The 21068-nt window shown below is 47.1% G+C and overlaps 2 protein-coding genes across 4 annotated transcripts in view; one reads left to right on the top strand and one right to left on the bottom strand.

Moving 5' to 3' along the window:
- Nucleotides 1-21068, top strand: part of LOC116849950 — a 416487-nt gene that overhangs the window by 46888 nt on the left and 348531 nt on the right. Inside the window, exon 3 of the mRNA XM_032827654.1 lies at nt 19340-19449. Within this exon, the coding sequence (XP_032683545.1) occupies nt 19340-19449 (110 nt within the window). The remainder of the gene's footprint in view (nt 1-19339; nt 19450-21068) is intronic.
- Nucleotides 1-21068, bottom strand: part of LOC116849943 — a 336196-nt gene that overhangs the window by 221289 nt on the left and 93839 nt on the right. The window lies entirely within an intron of this gene.

The following is a 21068-nucleotide window of genomic DNA, read 5'->3' as shown; positions in this document are numbered from 1 at the left end:
TTATCACGTGCTCAAAAGAAAAATTTATTTCTTTTACAAGAATATTGTAAAACTTCCTCGAAGAACTTGGTTCAATTCTATATAGTAAGTAATTCAAATTTTTGTTTTAATTTAATGTTCTTGGTTGGAAAACTAAAGCTACTAGAATTCAGAATGTGTTTTGAGCAAATGCAATGCTTATGACGAGGTTATAATAGATTTGTAGACATATAAACTTATGAAATATTTGAAAGCAAGCAAGATTTACTTGATGAATACGATATGTATTTTTCTGTGTGTACTGACTCAATGAAACTCACCACAACCCCCGTGATCTTCCATGGAGAGCGAGATCCGAGATCTCACGTCGAGGCGCGCAATCGCGCAAAAAGCCGGTGATTCGTGCGAAAAAATTCATTCATTTTCACTGACGACTCCCTCTCCCTTTCGCTACTCCACGGCTCGTTTGTGCAGGTTCGTCGGCGCTCGAGCGTACGCGACGAATTGGCCGGGTTCTGGCGCGAGTGTCTCTATCTCCTTGGCGTCCCCCTTCGCTTTCGCGCGCTGTCTTCTGGTATCGCGCCGCGCACAGAAGGCAATAACATTTTTACGAGCCACGAAACATTTATTGCCGGCTGTAGGCCGCCACGGGGTTTTATCATCGCGCTCCTTCCTTCCTCACTACTCGCTGCTTAAGGATGCACGAGTGCCACGCGCGTATATGCATATACATACACGCGGACGCACACATACACACACACATACATACGCATATCTCTCGCGGCTGTACGTGTCTCGATTAGGACGATAACGGCGCCGGCGACGTCTTCTTAAAGGCGCCTTCCGTTTTTCCGACGTGATTAATACCTCGGAAGCGGCCTCTCTCTCTACCGACGACCTTGTTCCGTTTCGTCGTTAATGTTTGTTGTTGCAATTTTTATCGGCGCGCCACGAAGCTATAAACGAGTAATATACCGCTTCGTCGTGCACCCTTAACATACTGACGATTAAAGAAGAGGGCCGGGGATACGAGACATTATGGGCGACTTCTCTGTGTACAAACCTTATCGTTATGTATGTAATGCGATACGTCGGCCCGAAAACGTTTTCTTTAATTATACTGAGATAAAGAACACCTAAAAAATCGTAAATATTTATTTTTTAATTATTAAACACTATTTGTGCTAATTACAGCACTATTTATTTACACTAATGTAAAATATTTTTCAAATAACAAAAAAATATTGTCTTAAGTAAAATAATTTAGATTTAAATAAATATGCTGTTAGTACATCAAATAAATATTTACTAATTTGATGCGATATATTTTTAGCTTTAATTCGGAGTTGAATAATATAGTTTCACTATTTATAACATATGTCAAGGAATTTCTATTCCAGGCTTTTTCTAAACGTGCATGGAAGAAAAGATTTCATCGCTGATCATGGTTTGTTGACAATGAATTTATTGTTGTAACTAAAAATTTGCTGCTCAAATTAAAACTTTTGCTATTGTTGCTATTTACTGGCAGCCATATTTTTTAATATTCATATATTACAAGATTTAGCCACTACACACAGATTTTTGCTGCCATAATTCTTTTTTATGTGCATACATTGAGACCTTCTCCTCAACCAAACTATTGGGTCTTTTGTAATTGAACTTCTCTTATTCATCGCAAGTTACAATTAGTGTTGCGAAGGAAACTATGAAACAATATTATTCAGACTAAAGTTAAGATATCAATTGGGCGTCAACAAAGAGGCATTGAGGTTTTCCGTCGATAAACGGATGAGACCACGCCAGAATCTTTGCAAGAGACGTTTTCGCGCATTCTCCCACGGTATTTATTAAACGTTCCACGAGATAACGCTAGAACGTGTTTCCCAGATATCCAAGAATACCCGACGGTAACGCACGCCGCGTGGATTTGCGCGCACAAGCGCTCTCGAGATCCGCGCTGCGCTACTCTCGCACGTCGAAAGTAGCATTACACGCGCGCTTCGCGCAAAAAGCGATTACGGGAACGGGCGTGCACGCGCGCGCTGGCAGGGAGTAATTAACGGGGCGCAAGGTGCGCGGTATTCAGGACGCGCTCCAGCTTTCGGATGCGCACGTGGCGCGGCGTTATATTGCGTTGTTGCGCCGCGTTGCGCTGCGATGCGTTGCATTGCGTTGCGCTTTCCGTTGTATCACCGCGTCTAAAAAGTCCCGCGGCGTCCGTGCCGAAATTAGCGATCACGCCAGCTGCCTTTTTTGTCATGCGAAAGAGAAAGAACGCCCGCAGCCGCCGGGGATCCGAAAAGCGAATGGAGGAATGAACGAAAGCATCGATTGAGTGGATCTCCGATCTTGCGATCGATCGCGTCACCTCGAGCTGCCGCTATGCTACTGTCGGCGGGCCAAGATTTCCGGAATTCCGCCGGCATTTTACGATAGAACGGGATGAAGAATTTTGCGCGGTCGTCCCAATGGCCCATTCGCTGTTCGGTTATTTTCGGAGATGTGGACGATGACGTGGCTGTCATGCGCTCCACGTGCTGTAGGCCAAAGTGTTGGGCATCAATCGATCAAAATGTTCTTTGACTGAAATAATCAGTAAATTGATATTATCAATAATCCATATATGAAATCCACACAAAATGTTTTCACCGATTGATGAGATTCATTATTTATTGATCCAACATCGTGTAGTGTGATTGATCGTAGACTGATTGATAATTAATTTCATCAATCGATTAAATCACTCGTGATTGCACGCATGACGACTGATTAATTTTGATCGTTGATTTGCCGGCTGTTTCAGTTAAAGAGCATTTTATTAGTTAACGTCCGACACTGCTGTAAACAAATAGATGAACAATGCTCCGTTGGTTATTTCTGTGACGCCCTCTGTTTTTCTGATTGCTGCTTGCGCACATTGATATCTTTGCGTCATTTCAGAATTACAGTTAAAGCTGAGAGACGTGTCGTCGCCTGTGTTCGTTTATCGTAATTCAACATTCTTCCTCTCTTTCTCTACCCTTCTCTCTTCGATAAATACAGTGTGTAATTACAGTAATTATTGAAACAAAATTACAACTTTTTAAGCACGGCCTCTGTATATCTTTGTGTATAATTTGGAAAAATTGATTCGACCAGCGGCTCCCATCGACGTCATTACATTGTCATTGAGTTATCATTATGATACGATATGATCGCGGCCGGGACGTGTGCATTAAGCGGCATCGAGGAAATGCGCCGAAATCAGTCGGAAAGTTCGCACACGCGCACGCGATGATGCGTGTATAATATATGATATGACGTATAGCGCGCGCAATCAACCAAAAGCGCGTGTATATGCTCAAGGGACGGACGGAATATATTGCGACTTATCCAGCGGGTACGTATAATTAATTGCGCGCGGATACGGGATTACACACGAGTTACGCAAAATTTCCATTCAATATAACGTGCGCTCTCTATCGCGGCAATAATTATTATCAACGTCGAGTGCCAACGACACAGTTTCACAGTGCGCCATTGTACTCGCGGGACGCGTCGCCTCCGAGAAACTAACGTCGTCTAACAACAAATCAGATATCTTGACACTCCACTAATTATCATTACTCGGAAACACGAATCGTGCGCGTTTGTTGTGCGTCACTTGCGCGATAGCGATTATTGTTGCGAGCTCGTCTCTTGCGACGAGGAGCGAAATCAAAAAGACACATACAACGTTGTCAACCGTCCTTTTGTTCGCTCGATCGCCTTTGTCGACCAACTTATTTTCCTCCTCGTTGGAAGCATACGCAATCGCGTAATTTTCTTCGCCCATTTCTCTTCAATGCGCTTTGAGACCAATGGAAATCGTGAAGCATTGTGGTATGATTTTCACCTGTCCCTTCCAAGAACTCACGAAACTGAAGAGTGTCGCGATCACTGACCGTGCAAGTACATATTGAGAGAAAAAAGCATGGTTGATCTAACTATGTATGTATTTATTACTTCGGCTACACAGTTAAGAAGGGACTTTATTTACAAAAAATATCCATACTTATCCATCCATACTTTTTACTATCATTCTTATACAATTAACAGGATAATTATCTATATTACTGTGTCTTTTTATTTAAATAAACCATAAAAATAAAACTAGCACAAACAAATAGAAAATATATTTTTTATATTAAAGTATTAAACTTAATAAAAAATATCTTTTCTATTTAAATAAGTTATAAAAATTGTTTTAATTGTTCATGCTGCAAATCCAAGCGTGTTGCTTTTAATAAGCACATAAACGTGTAATTCGACTGAAGCTCTTTTTACGCGTTTTATCACGTTTTTCGACGCATGTAAGATATGTAAATTGTAATTTAATACGTTTAAACGTATCAAACGACTCGAAACGGTAAGAAACGTATAAGAAGAGATTCAATCCAAATCACACACTTGGATTGGCAGCCAAGAGGGACGCGCGTGATGGATATCGGAGGTTCGCGCCGAAGATGGATGAAAACATCGATTTTCAGCGGCGTTTAGCGCGACGCCGAGCTGGCGATATTTCTCGTTCTAATTACGAGCGGGCGCGCGTCCGAAATAAATCGAGATTTCATTACGACCAGTTCATTAACGTTTCCAGATATAGCGCGCTCACTGAGGTTAACGCGGATAACATCGGAGCTCGCTGTTCGGCGGACCGCAAATTTCAGCCGGTACGCGGGTCGATTACAGGAAGCGCAGGCGTAACGCTGAAAGTGCCGAAAACTCGACGGCACTCGGCGACGATGATGCCGATGATGCCGATCTGATGCAACGGCTGCCGTTTGCATCGTTGCGCCGCGCAAATCCGATGGTAGGAACGAGCGAATGAGCGAGCGAGCGAGACGAACGGACGAATAGATGGACGGACGGACAGACGGCAGGCGAATTCGTGCGGCGCGGTCGTGTTTAATGAACGGGCTAATCTGGACCGATTCGAAACGCTAACAGCGTATGCACACACTGACTCGTTCATCGTTGCAAATTAATTTGGCCAGCTCGAATTAAACCTCAAGTATAAAGCCTCTGTACGCGAGCGAGCGAGTGAGCGCCGCTCGTGGACTGCGCGAGCTCATTAATGAGCTCGAGGATTTAGGCTCTCCTGCGCGCGTTGCGTTGATCGGATCTCTCACCCTTTCGCGAGATAATGAGCGTGGGTGGGAGAGCATTATCCTACGGCTGAAGTTCGAACGGTCTTGCGTGCCGCGTCGACGAAAAATCGTCAAGAAAAACGGCATATATCGGTACACCGTCGTGAAACCGAAGAGAGGAAGCGAGTCGAAGTGGATTACGAAGTTTTCGGCGGGGGAACGATGAAGCGCCCCCGACGGGAAGGAGATGACAGGGCTCGACGGTGATGGGTAACGGGAGCCGTGAATCTCTCTGCGATCACGCGATTTGTCGAAGGTATCTCTTTCTCGAGATGAAGCACTCTCTAAAGTACGATCAATGTATCGTTCACTGAAATGCTGCACTCGTGATTCAGTTGCGAGCACTGCAATCATGGTAAAATCTCACTGAAAGGATCAATTGATAGTAGCGACCGTTCTTATTATCAATGCAGTTTGCAAACACACAGACAGTGTCATTGCACGCAAATCGTATAGAATACTCAAGTGAATGCAAAAAGTTGGATTTGGCACAACGCAATACGAATTTGTGTATTACGGATTTTGCAATGAGATTTTACTTCTACTGATCCAAATCAGTGAGACGTAAGATGGAGATCGATAAAGTGGAAATGTTTCTACTGAGAATGAGTGGATATTTAAATGTTTAATAGATATTCGGTGAAATACTTTTTTTACTGATTCAGTCAGAAACATTTTTACTGACTCTCTTTAAGACAGTTTAGTTTGAACATTTGAAGAAAAAAGATTGCTGGTCACGTTGACTGTCGTGACAATCACCGGTGAATAGCATTATGATGTGTTTCATTAATTCACGCATAAGATGTAATCAATTGCGTGTAACGAAATGAACATGTAACCCATAAAGAACAAACGAAACGAATATATACATCGTGAGTTGCATTTATTTGTGTATATATGGAGTTATTCAAAGTTCAGTTAAGCTTTTAGACGATCAATGGAGATCAGCATAACAGTCGATATGTTAACCGTTCATTTTTTCGCCATGGATACTTAGAAATATTTTGCCGTCTCTCGTCACGCATTTGGACGTTTTATTAATTATATTTTCGCGACACTCCGATTGTGAAGGTCAACTCGTCGGTTGGAGACTGCAACTAAACGGCCGTTGCGGCGCAAAGTGGCGTTTCTGATTTCGAAGGGCCGATCGGTATTTAGATGGGGCGACTTTCGGGAACACGAGAGGGAAATGATTCACGGCTTAGTCACCCCCGGCGCGCACGACGCGGTGCGCGAATAACGCGCGTCGGGAAGACGCTAATATAAAAAGGAGAGAGGAACCGCCGGCGGTTTCGTGTGGCCGCGAGCAAGTGAGCGAGCGAGCACACATCCCTCATCCTGAATACACTATGGAGGTACGCGCGCACACGTCGGCGGAATAACGAAATGCTAACAGCCAGCCGTAACGCACCGCGCGTTTAGCATATTGTCGCGACCACAATGGCAATTTGTATGATATATCTGCCCGTTTCGCCAGGACGCGTTCAAATGTAGCGGAATTAACTGGTCGGATACTCGCGCGTGCACCGGCGAGAACGAACGACGAGGAGAGAAAAAGAGGTGCTCCCGACATTTTGTGCGCCTGTCGCCGCGTTTATGCGGGGAACTTGGCACGCGCGTACGATCTCTACCAGTCACCGAAATTTGTGGGAGCTAACAACGCCGATGAACGTCGCGTCCACGTGTGAATAATTCACGAAAGATCTAAAAATACGATTTGAAAAGCGGAAGAATTCAACCTCAAACTACGTATTGCTGTGCTCTTAGCTGTGCAGACGATTGAAAGAGAGAGCAGGTCATTTCCGTGACATTTCAAGAACATTAAAAACAATAAAAAATAAACACGTCGTTATTTAGTTAGAATGAAGTAGTGAGATTAGTTAATATCAAGAATACTCAGCTTGAACTGCCTGGCGTAGCCCAGGTTATCACAAAGTGTCAAGGGGATGATATATATTATCATGAAATGATATTTTATTATATATATAATTAGGATGCAGAGGATCAATTTTTGACGTTGAAACGTAGATTCACAGTTGTAAAATCGGAAAAATATTTAGCGCGGGCGTTTAGGCTGTGAAAGTGATGATCCTTTCATAGTTTGAATATTCGCACCAACAACCGCGACTGGCTCTCATTGACCTTCCCTCTCTTTCAGTCGGAATTAAATCACTTTTTCAACTAATTTTACTGATGTTCTCACATTAATCAAACTACGCGGAGTACAATTAGCGAAGAAGATTCTTTTTAATGTGTTCTGAAATCGACGAAAACAGCTCACCCGGACTTAAACCCACACATCGGCGAATTTCTCTCATTAAAATACATAAAGTAAAAAAATACAAGAAATATATATTTTATATCAAGAGTTATAAAATATGAAACAATATGTTTTACCGGGAACCAAAGTCGCAATAAAAAAAATGTAAGGTCGTTTTCCTCACACAATTTATCGTCGGGTAAATGTGCTGTTCAAAATTTGTCTGGCCGGAGCTCGCGACGCCATTGGCCAGCGTCCTGCGTGGACGATAAATATCGCACCGGCGACAAAATATCGCGAAATAAGAAAGGTCCTTCACGAGGGTTGACGGACGACACCCCCAGGACCACTAAGTCACGGGCTATGCTAACTTCGGCCACCACCCTGGAAGATCGCCTCCCCTCTGTTTCCGACCGATGAAATAATATCACCCCGATTGTCGGTCCTGATACATGTAGCGTGAAACGCGAGGACGATGTATGGAATACATGGCGCAGTGCGTGAAAACGCTTCTCTCCCGATTCGTGAATTCAAGCTAGCGCACAAGATCCCGACTATTAGCCGCGCTGTCAATTCGAGGATGGTGTTACGGTTTCCAACCATTCACTCCGTCAAGTCTTTCGAATGACCCGAGGAGAGACCGGGGGTGGTGACCACAAATTGAATCGTCTCCGGCAAAATCTCACAGCCGCCTATTATTACACTAACGAGCCCCACTGATTTGACACTAATAACCACGAAAAGAAACGCGTCAATCCCTCGTCGATGCACGACACCCCGGCAAATGTTGAGTCGGGATACGTCGTTGAGTCGCGATCATTTAAGAAAATTATTGTGCGGAGGAACGGCGTGCGCGCGCGCGGTGAGCCCGTGGGAAATGACCCGGGTCCTTTTTCCGCCGGTGAGTGGAAAATTGCTCCTGTCCTCCCTTCGTTCATCCTTCTCACCCACACCCCCAAAAGCTAAGCCGCCGCGCGCGTGGACAGGTAGGCGAACGAGCGGTGGGCGGGCGAGGGAACGGTGTTTTCTAAATCTCGTTATTACAGCTCGCGAACGAACGCGAAAAATAACCAGAGGCTGGTATGTACGCCGAGCCACCATCACCACCACCACCACCCATAGCCATCGCGGCGGAAGAGGTAGTAGGAGGACTTAATCCGCCGGTTTAACCGTAAAACGGTGATTGCCGTGCGGATACACGCGCCCGTGTCAGTGTGTGTGTGTGTGTGTGTGTGTTTATGTGTACATACGCGAGCGTGTGTCCGCGCAAGTACTCGGGGGGATTCCGACTGGTTGCAGATACGCGTTGGAAATTTCTTGCTTTAACCCTCTTAGACCCGAACCTTTTTTTTTATTAACCTTTTCCAGAGGGGATGGATACACGACTCCGCGCGGACAAAATTATTCGCGCCGCATTGCTCGTCAATTAAATATTTACCAAGGCGGTAGGGAGATACATTTTCGAGGGAGATTCTTCTTCGAATTTCGCTTATCCTTGTTCGGCCACTCGCGATGTGAACGTGATTTGATTGATGATCCAATAAGCAGCGCTGACCGATGAGCGGTGCGAGCCGCCGAGATCCTTTCTCAAAAATGCGACTCCAACGTCGAGTAATCGTCGACACGGGTCGACACTACTGTCTTCGAGGCGCAGTAGATGCGCGAGACGCGCCTAAAAAAATGACTAGACGTTTTAATAGAGCGGCTTTTCACCTATCGTCCCTATCCATCGGCAATTTCCGATTGGGTCGTCGTTCCTCCAAGGGTGGAAAGGGAAGAAAGGGAGAGACGTATCATCGCTCGCCATTGTCTGGCAGCCGCGTCTCGCTCTGCGCCTTGCGGCTTGACTTTTCATCGTGACGGCCACACCTTGCGCCATCGTGCCGATCGTCGGCTGTTAAACGAAAATGAACCGTAATGGCGTAATGGCCAATGGCAGCGAGGCCGCGCCACTACCGTCACTGCCGCCGCCGCGTCGTTGCAGTTTCATCGATGATCGACGTGGTAGCTACGCGAAATTCGCTTCCCGTGCGACGTGATACCGAGATGATGGTCTGATCGCAGGAGAGGATCGGTACGAGACAAAACGCTCGGCTGTGTGACTTAATCGCGGAAAGATATACCAGATCTCGAAAAATCGAGATATCGAATCGTTCAGTCAGACGCAACAAATCTAAATATTCGTGCATCATGACTGCACTATGAACTATTTGAAAAATCCGCAACGCTGTTCCAAAACAGCGATCTGTCACCGTATAAAGAATCATCGCCGCAGTGTTGCACACCTGTTTTTATGAGCAAAAATCGGTATTTAAAATTTATTCAAGATATTGATCAGAAAATTTTACATACACAAATTATATATGAAAAACATGTGTTTTGCTTAAAGACCAAATTTGGAATAATTAAGACAGTGAAGGAGAAGGGAATTAGATAGCGTGATATTATACGTTGAATCGTGTGAAGATGTCAATAATATCATTGTTGTTGTTTTGTTATTAGCATCGTCATTATTATTGTACTATTCTAATAATTAATATAGCTATCATTATCTCGCGGATTCGTTAAATATCGCGGTGATATTGTACGTGCGCGAACTTCTGGGATATCTCGTGACTTGCCGCGTTGGAAAACTCCAACGAGGTGAGGAACGCAATTTGGGCGAAACGATACGTGACTACATAAGCGGGAAAGCGATACGGTGCGGCGTCATCGTCATTACCGCGACGCCTTGCAAGGGTTACTTCAGGATGACAGCAGTGTTATCGATTTTACGTGTATTCCGTCGGCCGCGTCGTTTAAACGTCTCGGCAACGTTACCCCTCGCTCGTTCCCTCCACACTACGTGAGAGATTCACCCTCTCTCTCCGCCAAGATACCGAAAATCGCATGTTGGGCTATCATTACAGAAATGACGTTCGTCAATAACGCTTAAACTTCGGCGGCAGGGTGTACGTACGAGCGATCCAGACACGTAATCGCGTAATGGCCGCCGTTGGCCGCGGGAGGGGCACCCCATTGTCTCACTCACCACCGTCGCTCGACTCGTGGCGACTCGTAACGACCTGAAACTTTCGATGCCGTGACACACTCCGTGGCCACACTTCTGCAAATGAAATGACACACGCGATTTCGACCGGGGCCCCGGGCGATTTACATTTCGTCGACGACGACGACGACGGGCGTCGAGGTTTGGCCAGCCACCCGTCCGCCCGCCTGGCTGGCTGGCTGGCTGGCTGATGGCCCCCTGGCACGGGATCCTGTTTCCAGGCGAACCCGCTGTTCTGCAGAACGTCGTGCAGTTCGACGTAATAGTCTCGCAGGAGGCAGAATTCGTGAAACTTTACATATCCTCGAGGCGCGCGTTGAGTCGTTTGAAATCGAAAAAATTAAGAATTGAACGTTTCTACACCCGAGGGCCGTTCCCAAGACCATCGAAAATGGTCTTGGGTGTATCTGGTCGGCAGTTAAAAGGCTGCTCTCTTTTCAATGTGCTTTGGTAGGCACGAGAATCGTTAGAGGATAATCGGCTGACTTTCATCGGTTCTGAAACTTGTCAAACTGAACAATGATGCAACGATTTTATGTGTCAATTGTGTTTTTCTGTGTTGACCACATATTTAGTTTTCACGGATTTCTATTATATTCTTCAAACAAGCTAGCGTAAATTGAAATGTTCCCAAAATTATTAGCGAGAGGCCTCGGTCGATTATTGTTGCGAAACGCTCTTGCCAATTAATGACATTGTTCCTCGATACCCGATCGCCTGACTGGCCAAATGTCATATCGGTGTCTAATGCTATTACGTCCGCCCTGAAAGAAACGAAAATCACACAACGCTCTCGCGCGGTCCTCCGTAATTTCGCCCCTTCGACCCCGCGGCCCTTGGTCCGCGTCCTCGCCGCCGAATTCTCGCAGGTGGAAACGGGGACCTCGGACGAAACGAAAGGTCGGCCACGGCGACTCGATATATTATATACAGTGATGGCCGTTTCTCGTGCCTTAAGGTCATGAGCTCAAGAAGGCGTGTTTCGAGAGGAAGAACGAGGTGTGCAGTTCGCAGGAAATCGATAATCGGACCGTTTGACCGGCAACATCGTTGCCAAAGATGATATTAAGCAATCCCATCACGCACGTCGCGCGCCATTATTCCACGAGATGAGTGATTACAGTCCGGCCAGACTGTTCTTCCCGGAACACGATGGATAGAGCCCACCGTTAGGCTCACACGAGCTCACGAAACACGGTATCGGCTAAGATACGCGGTGGTGATGTATCGAGGCGTATTTCTCACCTCGATTTTAGGCGTTCGCTCGAATTTCAAATGTACTTTCCAAAATCCAAGAACGCGTCGTTTCGTGTCCGCGGGATCGTAACCGTTCATTCCGATCCTCGATCGATTCTATTTAACTTTCTTCTCGATGATCTACCTCTTTTTCTTTCTCTCTGTTTAGAACGCTGGAGTGAATGACGTTTGATCCCGAGCAGCCGTGATCCACTTGAGCGAAATTACGGTAAATCTGTTGTGCTTGAAATTGAACGAATATACACCATCAAGTATTTGTATTGTTCAATTATGGAAGTGCTGTCACGCGAACTATTCGAAAAAAATTTGATTGTGTATTTACTATTTGGTAAAATACGAACGAATCAGAATTCAACTCTAGAATTGAAGCCACAATTTTTTCTGTTTAAGTTAATAGGATTCTGGTTAGCCAGGACTTGCAACTATCTAACTTGAATTCTGCTCATGTTTCACCAGATATTTGGTTAATCCAAGCGAATGTTTTTCCCGTGTAGAGCTGCGCGAAATGCAAATGGTCACGTTCGCAAAATCGAGTCTTATTTGTCATCAGCAAACGAATCTGCACACCTGCACGACGTGCCCCGAGAAATCGCGATCGTTCCCGGCGATTTACACTCGCGACGTGAAATTAAATCTGCTCGTGCCGAAGAGAGAGAGAAAAAAAATAGAAATTCAACGTTATTGAACGCGCGATCTCGAGGTAACACGTACGATAAGCGCATACACACGCGTGTATTTGCGAGGAAAGACAGAGAGAAAGAGAGAGAGAGAGAGAGAGAGAGAGAAGGCAAAAGAGCGCGAGAAGCAGAGAGAAAGAAGTGGTATCGCGCGGCCCGACCCTTTTCGGTCCGGGCCCTGAGGTGCATAACGCCAACCCCGTCGGGGCCCCGGTCGATGTGTGATATATCGGCTCGTAAAAATCCCCGGGAATAAAATATCTCCGGAGGATCTCTCGGGGGCCGAAGGTCGCCGTCGCCGAAAGGGGCCCCCTCGCCGGGGTACAGCGCGTTTATGGGTGACCAGATACACGTACGCGAGGGGCTCCGCGTACGCGCGTGTAGGTGCGAACATTGTTAACAAGTCCCGTATTTTATACACTCCTTCAGAAACAACGAGGCGGAGACGGGAAACGGCAAGGGGGTGGCAGAGGGAGAAGAGAAGGAGGTCGGAGGCCAGAGGTGCTCCGCTTTGGTATTCGGCCACATCCTCGAGTCAAGAAGAAGACACGACGGCGGCGGCGGCGATGGAGACTTGCAATTAAGTTATCGTAAAAAAGTGTATAATCGAGGGCGCATTCGGCGCGCCGCGCGAGTCTCTCTCTCTCTCTCTCTCTTGCCCTGCGCGTTGCACGCGCGTTTGGCCGCTCGCTCGCGAAAAGATATAAAGACGTTAAGAGCGGAACGTGTAATTAAAGTAGTTCGGCGACCTCCCCGATCGGGTCTGGGCGTAGCTTGATATTTTAAAGAGAGGAGAGGGGGGGGAGAGAGAGCACAAGGTGGAGAGAAGGTGAAGCAATCCTGTGAAGGGTCGTAAGTGCGTGCTGTCGAGCCGGCTTGATCGAGCCGAGAGCGAGCTTTTTCGTGGAAATTTTCGGTCGGTCAACACGTGATGTGCAGAAGGCGCGGGGAATATCATAAGAGATGAAAATCATACACGCACGTAGGCCGCGTCTCACTTACGATAATAAAGTAAACGCGCGGCGTATCCGCGGCGGAGGCGTGCGCGCAGCTGTTGCCGGAATAAAAGCTGTCGCTCGCCATCGAGGAGAGAGACTCGTCGTAAACGGATCGACGAATCGTTTAGGACCCGTAACATCGCTCCTCGCTGCTTGTCGTTTTGATGTTCCGCGATTGATGGCCATGATCGTAAGGCACCGTCGGAAATCGACGTTGGGCACGATGCCGTTCGCTGATCTTTTCCGTCGCTCGATGTGTCAAGATGTGCGCGAGCCGGCTTACGTAATTTTTGATCGATTGGGTATCAATTCGAGCTATTAGAGGACGATCACGGACATTTGCATATAGATAGGCCTGTCAATGTAAATTATTGCGGCAATAACACCCGCGCGCACGCGCTCCTATCAATCCACACTGCCGTTGATTTTCTCAAGAACGGTGCCGCGCGGGATAAACTGGCCAGCCGAGCCGCGCGTGTTCGTGAAGGAGAATTGAGAACCCACCTCTCCTCGCGGAGCGGCGATATTTCCAAAGGCTGTTACTCGAGCAGCCATAATTTTAAGCATAAACACTGATTTGGCACGAGCACCATGTCCGATGCGCCGCGGCCTCTCCTCCTGCTCTTTTTAACTGCCGCGTTATGGAACAATGAAGTCTGTTTACCGTGATTAACTCTTGCGCGAACGAGAGCGAAAAGGGAAGACGGGAGAATCGATTTGCACTTCGGCCGCGTTCGTTCACTTACTCACTGACGCGCGCGCGTGCGAGAGAGACCGAGGGAAAGATTAAAAAAGAAACGCGGAATGAGTCGTGCAAATAGAGCACTGAGCGTTGCCGCGCGTTAACGTGAAAGCCGCGCCGCTATGCGCCCTTCGGGACGTCTATCAAGCCCGCGACTGCCGAACAAGCAAAAAACGCAGTTCGCTCCGCAAGACATGCGTGGCACTTCGGGCGCCTAATTCCTGACGAGTGCGAGATCCGCTTCGCGGGAGAATCATTCACGCGGAGATTTCAACTCAGCTATGGTTTCGCGTATTTATTTAAGGGCGCATTCACACCTTAGCAGGAAAGCAAAGAACGGAAAGGCAGAAGCTCATCAGAACTCGCGCTGGTAGGAAAACAGAAACTAGTCGACTATCCCACCTGACTAGTAACATGAATTCTAATTGGCTTCTACTTTTCTGCCAAGGTATATACCATCCGCCCTAAGACAAAACATCGAAGGGTCTCGAATAACAAGGTCTCAGTCTCTGGGAGACTGACAGGATTAATACGTTGACAGAATCGAGAAGCATACACAACCTTATCGGTCTTTTGCAAATTATATTGTCTTATTGTCCAATGATATTTTCGCGAATCTTCCAAGAAAAAGATTCGAAGTCCTACATTACTTTAAAAAAATGATAATTAGACGCGATACACGTCGAGCTTTTTTCCACTGCTGACTTATATCGTTACATTTCGCGCGGTAGCAGCTGGCATTTTGAAAATATACACCGCATCTCTCTCCCGTGTGCGCGCGCGTACGCACATACACACATACACGCACACACGCTCACGCGTTTCCACCTTTTCCTGATAATTCATTCGAAACCCACGTAGGACCGCGGCGTCTCAAATGACAATTATATCGAACATATAATTGTATAGGCGTATAATTGTGCATCGGACGTCAACCCGGAATATCAACGAGGTACAGGAACCCTCTGGTCCCTCTGCTTTCCATGAGAAAACGGAATAGGGAAGAGTATAGAGAGAGAGAAAGAGAGACACACAGAGAGGACCGACGATCTCTATCCGATTCGGTAAACTCTCGGCCACGGAGCGAAAGGATCCGCGGCACTTACCCGGTCGGTTCTCTTTATTTTGCCCAAGTGCTTCTGGATATTCCCCGCACGTGGTGCTCGGTCAGGAGGCTAGGTTAAGGAGCGGCGGAAACCTCTCTCGCGCAACCCTCTCTCTGTCCTTTACCCTCCCCCCTCTCTCTTTCTCTCTCTCTTTCTCTGTACGCCGCTTCTATTTCGTTCCGGCCTTCGGTGGGTGGAGAGCAAAAGGGTTTCGCCCGGCAGACGAAGCAAACGAGTTCGGTTCTGCCCGGTGTACTCTGGTTAGGAGCAAAGGGGTCGGTAGGTGGAAAGTAGGAGGACGGGGTGGAGGAGGAGGAGGAAGAGGAGGTAGAGGAAGAGACGCGGGCGGAGGGTTGAAAGGGGATCGCTGCCTCCTGCACACTGCCCCCGGGGGCGGCGTATTGATCCGGAGGCGGCGGCGGTCATCCGGCCGCTAATTAAATGCCAATCGCCAACCCATCCCCTTACCCGGCTGTCCTCCCGCCCCCGCGGCCCCCTTCGTACTCACGTTTCACCCCCTTCTCACCCTCCGTCTCCTCGTCCTCCACCGCCTCCTCCTGCCACCGCCGCCGCCGACGTCCCTTCTACACTCAATTCGCCCTCTACTTGCTGCGCGCCACCCGGGTCTCCGACGAACCGCCCCCTTTGAATCACCACGCTCGCGACCGCCATGTACACCGTGATATCGCCATATCCTGTGTGAGCCACCGCCACCTACCCCTGCCTCCCGCGGCCACCGTTGTTTCATCGCCGGTGATCGTGGTATGCGACGTGGCTAACCTTTATTATGCCGCGCCATCGGTGCGGGTCGCTTTCCACGACGCGAGTCGATTCCATGCGATTGCACGCGAAGGGGAAGTGCGCGGGGGTCTTTCCCGCCGGCAGGTTCTGCGAGCCTCGCGACTTACGACATCCTCGGAGTGTGTGACCGTGAGATCTTCCCACCTTTCGTCGCGAATTTGCCAGAGGAATTTTGTTCTCCGAAATCCTCCCGTGCGAATGAAGTGAGTAAGGGTGAATAAATTCTCTAGAGAGAATGCAACACCCCCGGAGATAATCCCCGTAATTCTTGAGAGCGCCTATCTCAAAGTCGAGGATAAGAAACGGCATTTAATTGACGCGAAGCCTCGACGATAGAGTCGGCGTGCCTATCGGGTGAAACGAAAGCGTATCGATTGTGTCTGCGAAGTGCACTCGAGCGTCCGACTCGGCAAGAGTCACCCCCTTCACGACGGGTGAAGAAAGGTCGGTTGATTGACTTCCCACGGGACTCCACTTTTGGAAGACCACAGCTGATCCCTCCCGGTTATCTCGACTTGCTCACTCATCTACCGCCTCCTTCTTTTCGTCCCGAGTCTCTCCCCCTTCCTATTCCTGCGAAATCCACCCGACTGCCGTCGCACGTGACCAGCTTACTTGGTTACCGAGTTCGCGGGAGTGCTCGGCCGGCTGAGTCGTAAACGGGCAGAACTCGCGAGAGCGCCGCTATACACGCCGAGATCTCGCGATTACGCAATCGTGAGCTCGAGAATAGACTTTAAGAACGATCGCGCGAGTCATGCGCGTGATGACGAGTCGCCGTCTCACACGGCGATCAACATGAACTCTCTTAAATCCGCGAAAAAAAGAGAGAGAGAGAGAGAGAGAGAGAGAGAGAGAGAGAGAGAGAGAAAGAGAGAGAAAAAGGTCTCTAAGTTCAGGGATGCGTGCGGATTTCGTGGCAGCGACTATTTTCGGCCGCCCTATATTAAATCGCGGATGCTTTTCGTAGCGAACGGCTTTTTTAGAGTACCACGCTCCTCTCCCATTGGCGGTCCGTGGTGCCCCTTCTTTATTCGAAGCGGTGTTAATTGGTGCGGAAGTAATTAAGAGATGGCCACCCTGCCTCCCTTCTTCTCGTCCTCCTTCTCCTTCTTCTCCTCTTCCTCCACCTCACCCTTGCTCGCAAACCACGGTGTGTACGCACCATCCCCCTCCCTCCTCCGCCTCGCCCCAACTAACGAGCGAACGTTGCTCTGGGAGATGGCAGCGTCGTGATTAATAACAAGGTCCTCTCCAAACCTTGGCGTGCAGTCTCGACGTCGAAAGGTTGTAGGTGAAATTCCTGTCGGCGCGAGCGAACGAGCGAGTGAGAAAGTCGACCGACGTGGCGGTGGACGAGGAGAAGGAGGAGACAGCGGAGCTCTTGCGCGTATATCGGCGAGTACGAGAAAGGTTGCGATTTTTTTTCTCCGCGCTCCCTCTCTCCCCTCTTCCTCTCCCTCCTCTCTCTCTCTCTCTTTCTCTCTCTTTCTGTTCGTCTCGTTGGCGTGCGCGGTACACGCTTGTTCTCAACATCCGTTGCCGTATGGACCGCCAAGTAATCTGCTCATCGATCACCTTCCAGTTAACGTGTCCGCACGTAACCCCGAGACGCGCGTTGCCCGTGTGAGATCAGGCCATCGCGCACCGCTTTGTTTCTGCCGTCCTTCTTGTGAACTTAACTGTCGCGCGCGAGATGAAAGCGCGGTCTCGCAGGTTGGCGCGATCAAGGCTAAAGCGGCGATACCTTGTGCACTAACCGGCGAAGGAGAGAGAAAGAGAGAGAGAGAGAGAGAGAGAGAGAGAGAGAGAGAGAGAGAAAGAGAACACGGCGTGTAGAGACGCTTACGACGCGAACCCAACGAGATCCGGACGCAAATGAATTCGGGCGCGACTTAATGACGAGCGCTAATTAAAATTTCACTCGGCCGCTCGGCGAGAGAAATCATTTTTTCGCGCGGTGTCTGGCCGGCCGATCGAACGGCCGGATAGTGAGGCCCGTGCCGACCCGTTAATCGCCGTTTGTCATCCGTCACGCTTTCGAGATCCCGAGAAAAATTGACGGGATCGCGCGATGCCGCGGGACGGCTGCTGCGCGCGGCAGGGAGACGTGGCGGAGGACGACGGCTTTCCGGGCTATCAGTCTGCTCTTCAACGAGGCATATCAATCTCCTCGTCTATATATCCGAGTCGGCATCGCTCGTAAGGATTATCGTGGCTCGTCATTAGAGATCCGTGGAGGTCACACCTGGCGCCCCCAGCTACGGCCCTGACGTGGGTCGGTAGGTAAGGCTAATGGCCCGGCAGATGCGAATCATCGTCCATTCTTCCCGAATCTTCATAAATATCCGATCGATATGCGATGTCCCGCGAGTGTATGCGTGCACGTGTATGTGCCTCACGCGCGCGTTACATACACGAGTGTGTACGTATGCCCACGCCCTAACTTCGCGATCCCAGACCCTTTCACGGAGTTAACCCGTCCCGAGATCTTATTCGTGATGGCACTCGGAATCGCTCGGGTCGAAATTTTGGCTCCACATCAACCCTGTAAATTCCATCTAACTTGGAAGACGCTATACAGGTGGTGTTGTCTCACTTGGATGCAATGAACGATTCATGCCATTTTCTTCATGTTGAATCCGCGAGAGTTCGATTAAATATTTTAAGAGACGATGAAATATTTTGGATAGAATGTGGTGTGACGTGACACCCGGTATACTGAGAGAAAAATATAGGAAAAAAAGTTAATATTAATTCGGTGAATACTAATGATGTATTTCCTTGAATTGAATTTTTCTCCAATTTTTTTAAGAAAATATCTATCTTCTTATTTGAAAAATATTTTATACATCACACATAAAAGTAAATATATTATCAGTATACTCACCGCGAATAAATATACTTATACTTATTTCTTAGATATTTTTCTCTGCAGCGGGGAAGTGTGTATACCGCGCGCGTAATGGTACCGGAACAATGGGCAAAAAATGTAAACTTACCCGCTCCCATCACTCGCCAACTGTCGCCGCTTATCACTCAATACCGAGATCATAACAATCAATGCGGGACCTTCAAACGGTTAAGCGTGCCTTTTACGCGTCGCGTACTTGTTTCCGAGTGTTTAGTACGCTTCGGGCTGGCGAGAGACGCACATCGCGGAGTGTTGCTCGTGTCGATACATTATTTGTCATTTCTCTCGGGTGATTAAAATATTTCGTCAGATCTTGAAATACTATCGAGTATGCTTGAGACTCTCGTCAATATCGCGTTATTTAACACGTGCGTGTCTTTGATAGAATCGCGTCCACGCGAGTGTCAGTGTCAGTGCCACGACGGAGCAGCCAAGATGCTGGGTCGAGAAGCCAGGACGCGGGGCGCCGGCGGCGATACATCATATATTTTCAAGGTGTGCCAAATCATTTATCATATAGGAAGTTTCCGTTTTCGACGGGCGTTTTTGACGAGTTTACCGAGAATACAAAAAAATATCCGAGTCGAAATCTAGGCCGGCATTCATAGTTCGTCATCATTCGTATAATTCATTGATCTCCGATTAGTCGCGCGCGCGTCAGCTTGCACCTATATTTTTATTATATTATTTTATGCGAGAAACATTGATCCAAATATCCGAGTAACGATCCATGAATCCGTAATTAATTATCAGCCAAAGATTTTAAATAATTCTCGACTATATGAATGCCGGCCTTACAATATAAATCTTGCAAGTGTTGATTTTCACGTCTAATAATGCTTCTTTGGCCGCGAGTCTGATCTTGTTGATATCAGTCAACATCTTATTTTGCTTCTGTTTAGCTTTTATTATTAGATAGAATATATAATTAAAATATAACTGAAATATACTAGAGTAAAATTGCAATTGATAAACAGCATTATTAGGCACATAACTGTTATTTTGTCTTTCCAGCTTCATATCAGTTCTTTTAAGAGCTACAAATCTCATCAAAACTTCCATAAAAAAAAAAAAAAAAAAAAAAAAAAAACGAAAAGAAGAGGAAGAAAACAAAAATTAGGAAGAGATGAGATTGACGTTTTGTTCCTTTACCCATTTACCCACACATTAATCTTCATAAAATAATTTAACATCTGCTTATTCTATTTAAAAATTTCATATAAATTTCGTTTGAATATAGTCATATTCTTCGTCGCTGTTCTTTTTCGCTGCATTCCCTGTACTACATAGCTTGCAATAGTTTTTTTCTCTTCTCTTTTCCAAACAAGTTTCGATTATACAACTGTTTTAAACTCTATAAGTGTATATTTGGGCTAAAAAGAACAGATCAAAAGTATATCGAAATAATTACACATTATATAATAATTAAAATATAGAAAATTGAAATCAATAAGATAATTAAACATTAAAAAGTAATTAAAAATAAATAAAATTCGAACATAAAATAATTTTTAAACGTGTGTTTCTTCAAGTTTACACCGAGGTAACACCAAGGAAACAGCAGCAAGCGACATTTGAAGTATCAAGGTAGGTGAATAGCTTATACATTTCAATATTCTTCATTGACTCTTCAAGTTTGACAGAATTTGCAGGGTCAAAGTAGAATCTAGATTTCGACTCGGATTGTTACGGGCACATACATGGCGAACTACCAAAACAAGGCAAACTTCAGTGCTTGTCTCTGCGTCTCGTGAAGTTACTGTGATTACGCTGGTAATAGAAACTCGTCGGTTCGAAGCGTAGGCCGAGACTTACTCGCGAGACTCTCCGCCGATCGTTTTTTCAATTTCGGCCGTTTCTCAGTTGATTAGTTAGCTAGGTGTGGAACGGATTACACGGCGAAAATATGGCGGAACTTGGAAAACGAGCCGGTTAGCCCCGGCGCACAGTAAAAAGACTTGTCGAGGTAACGGCGTAATTCGGTGCGGCTTATCGACGCGGTTCTTACAAAATGGCTTTACGTTGTTGTTGTTGTTGTTGTTGTACGTGGTGGGTAGGTAGCTAGGTAGGATAGATAGGTAGACGTAAGACGTGTTTCTCCCTCGGGCGATTCT

The sequence above is a fragment of the Odontomachus brunneus genome, unplaced genomic scaffold (assembly GCF_010583005.1).
Source record: "Odontomachus brunneus isolate Ranch 3 - 2012 unplaced genomic scaffold, Obru_v1 Obru_scaffold_129, whole genome shotgun sequence".
Lineage (NCBI taxonomy): Eukaryota > Metazoa > Arthropoda > Insecta > Hymenoptera > Formicidae > Odontomachus > Odontomachus brunneus.
The sequence above is the reverse complement of the archived record's forward strand: the minus strand, read 5'-3'. Positions and strand labels throughout refer to the sequence as shown.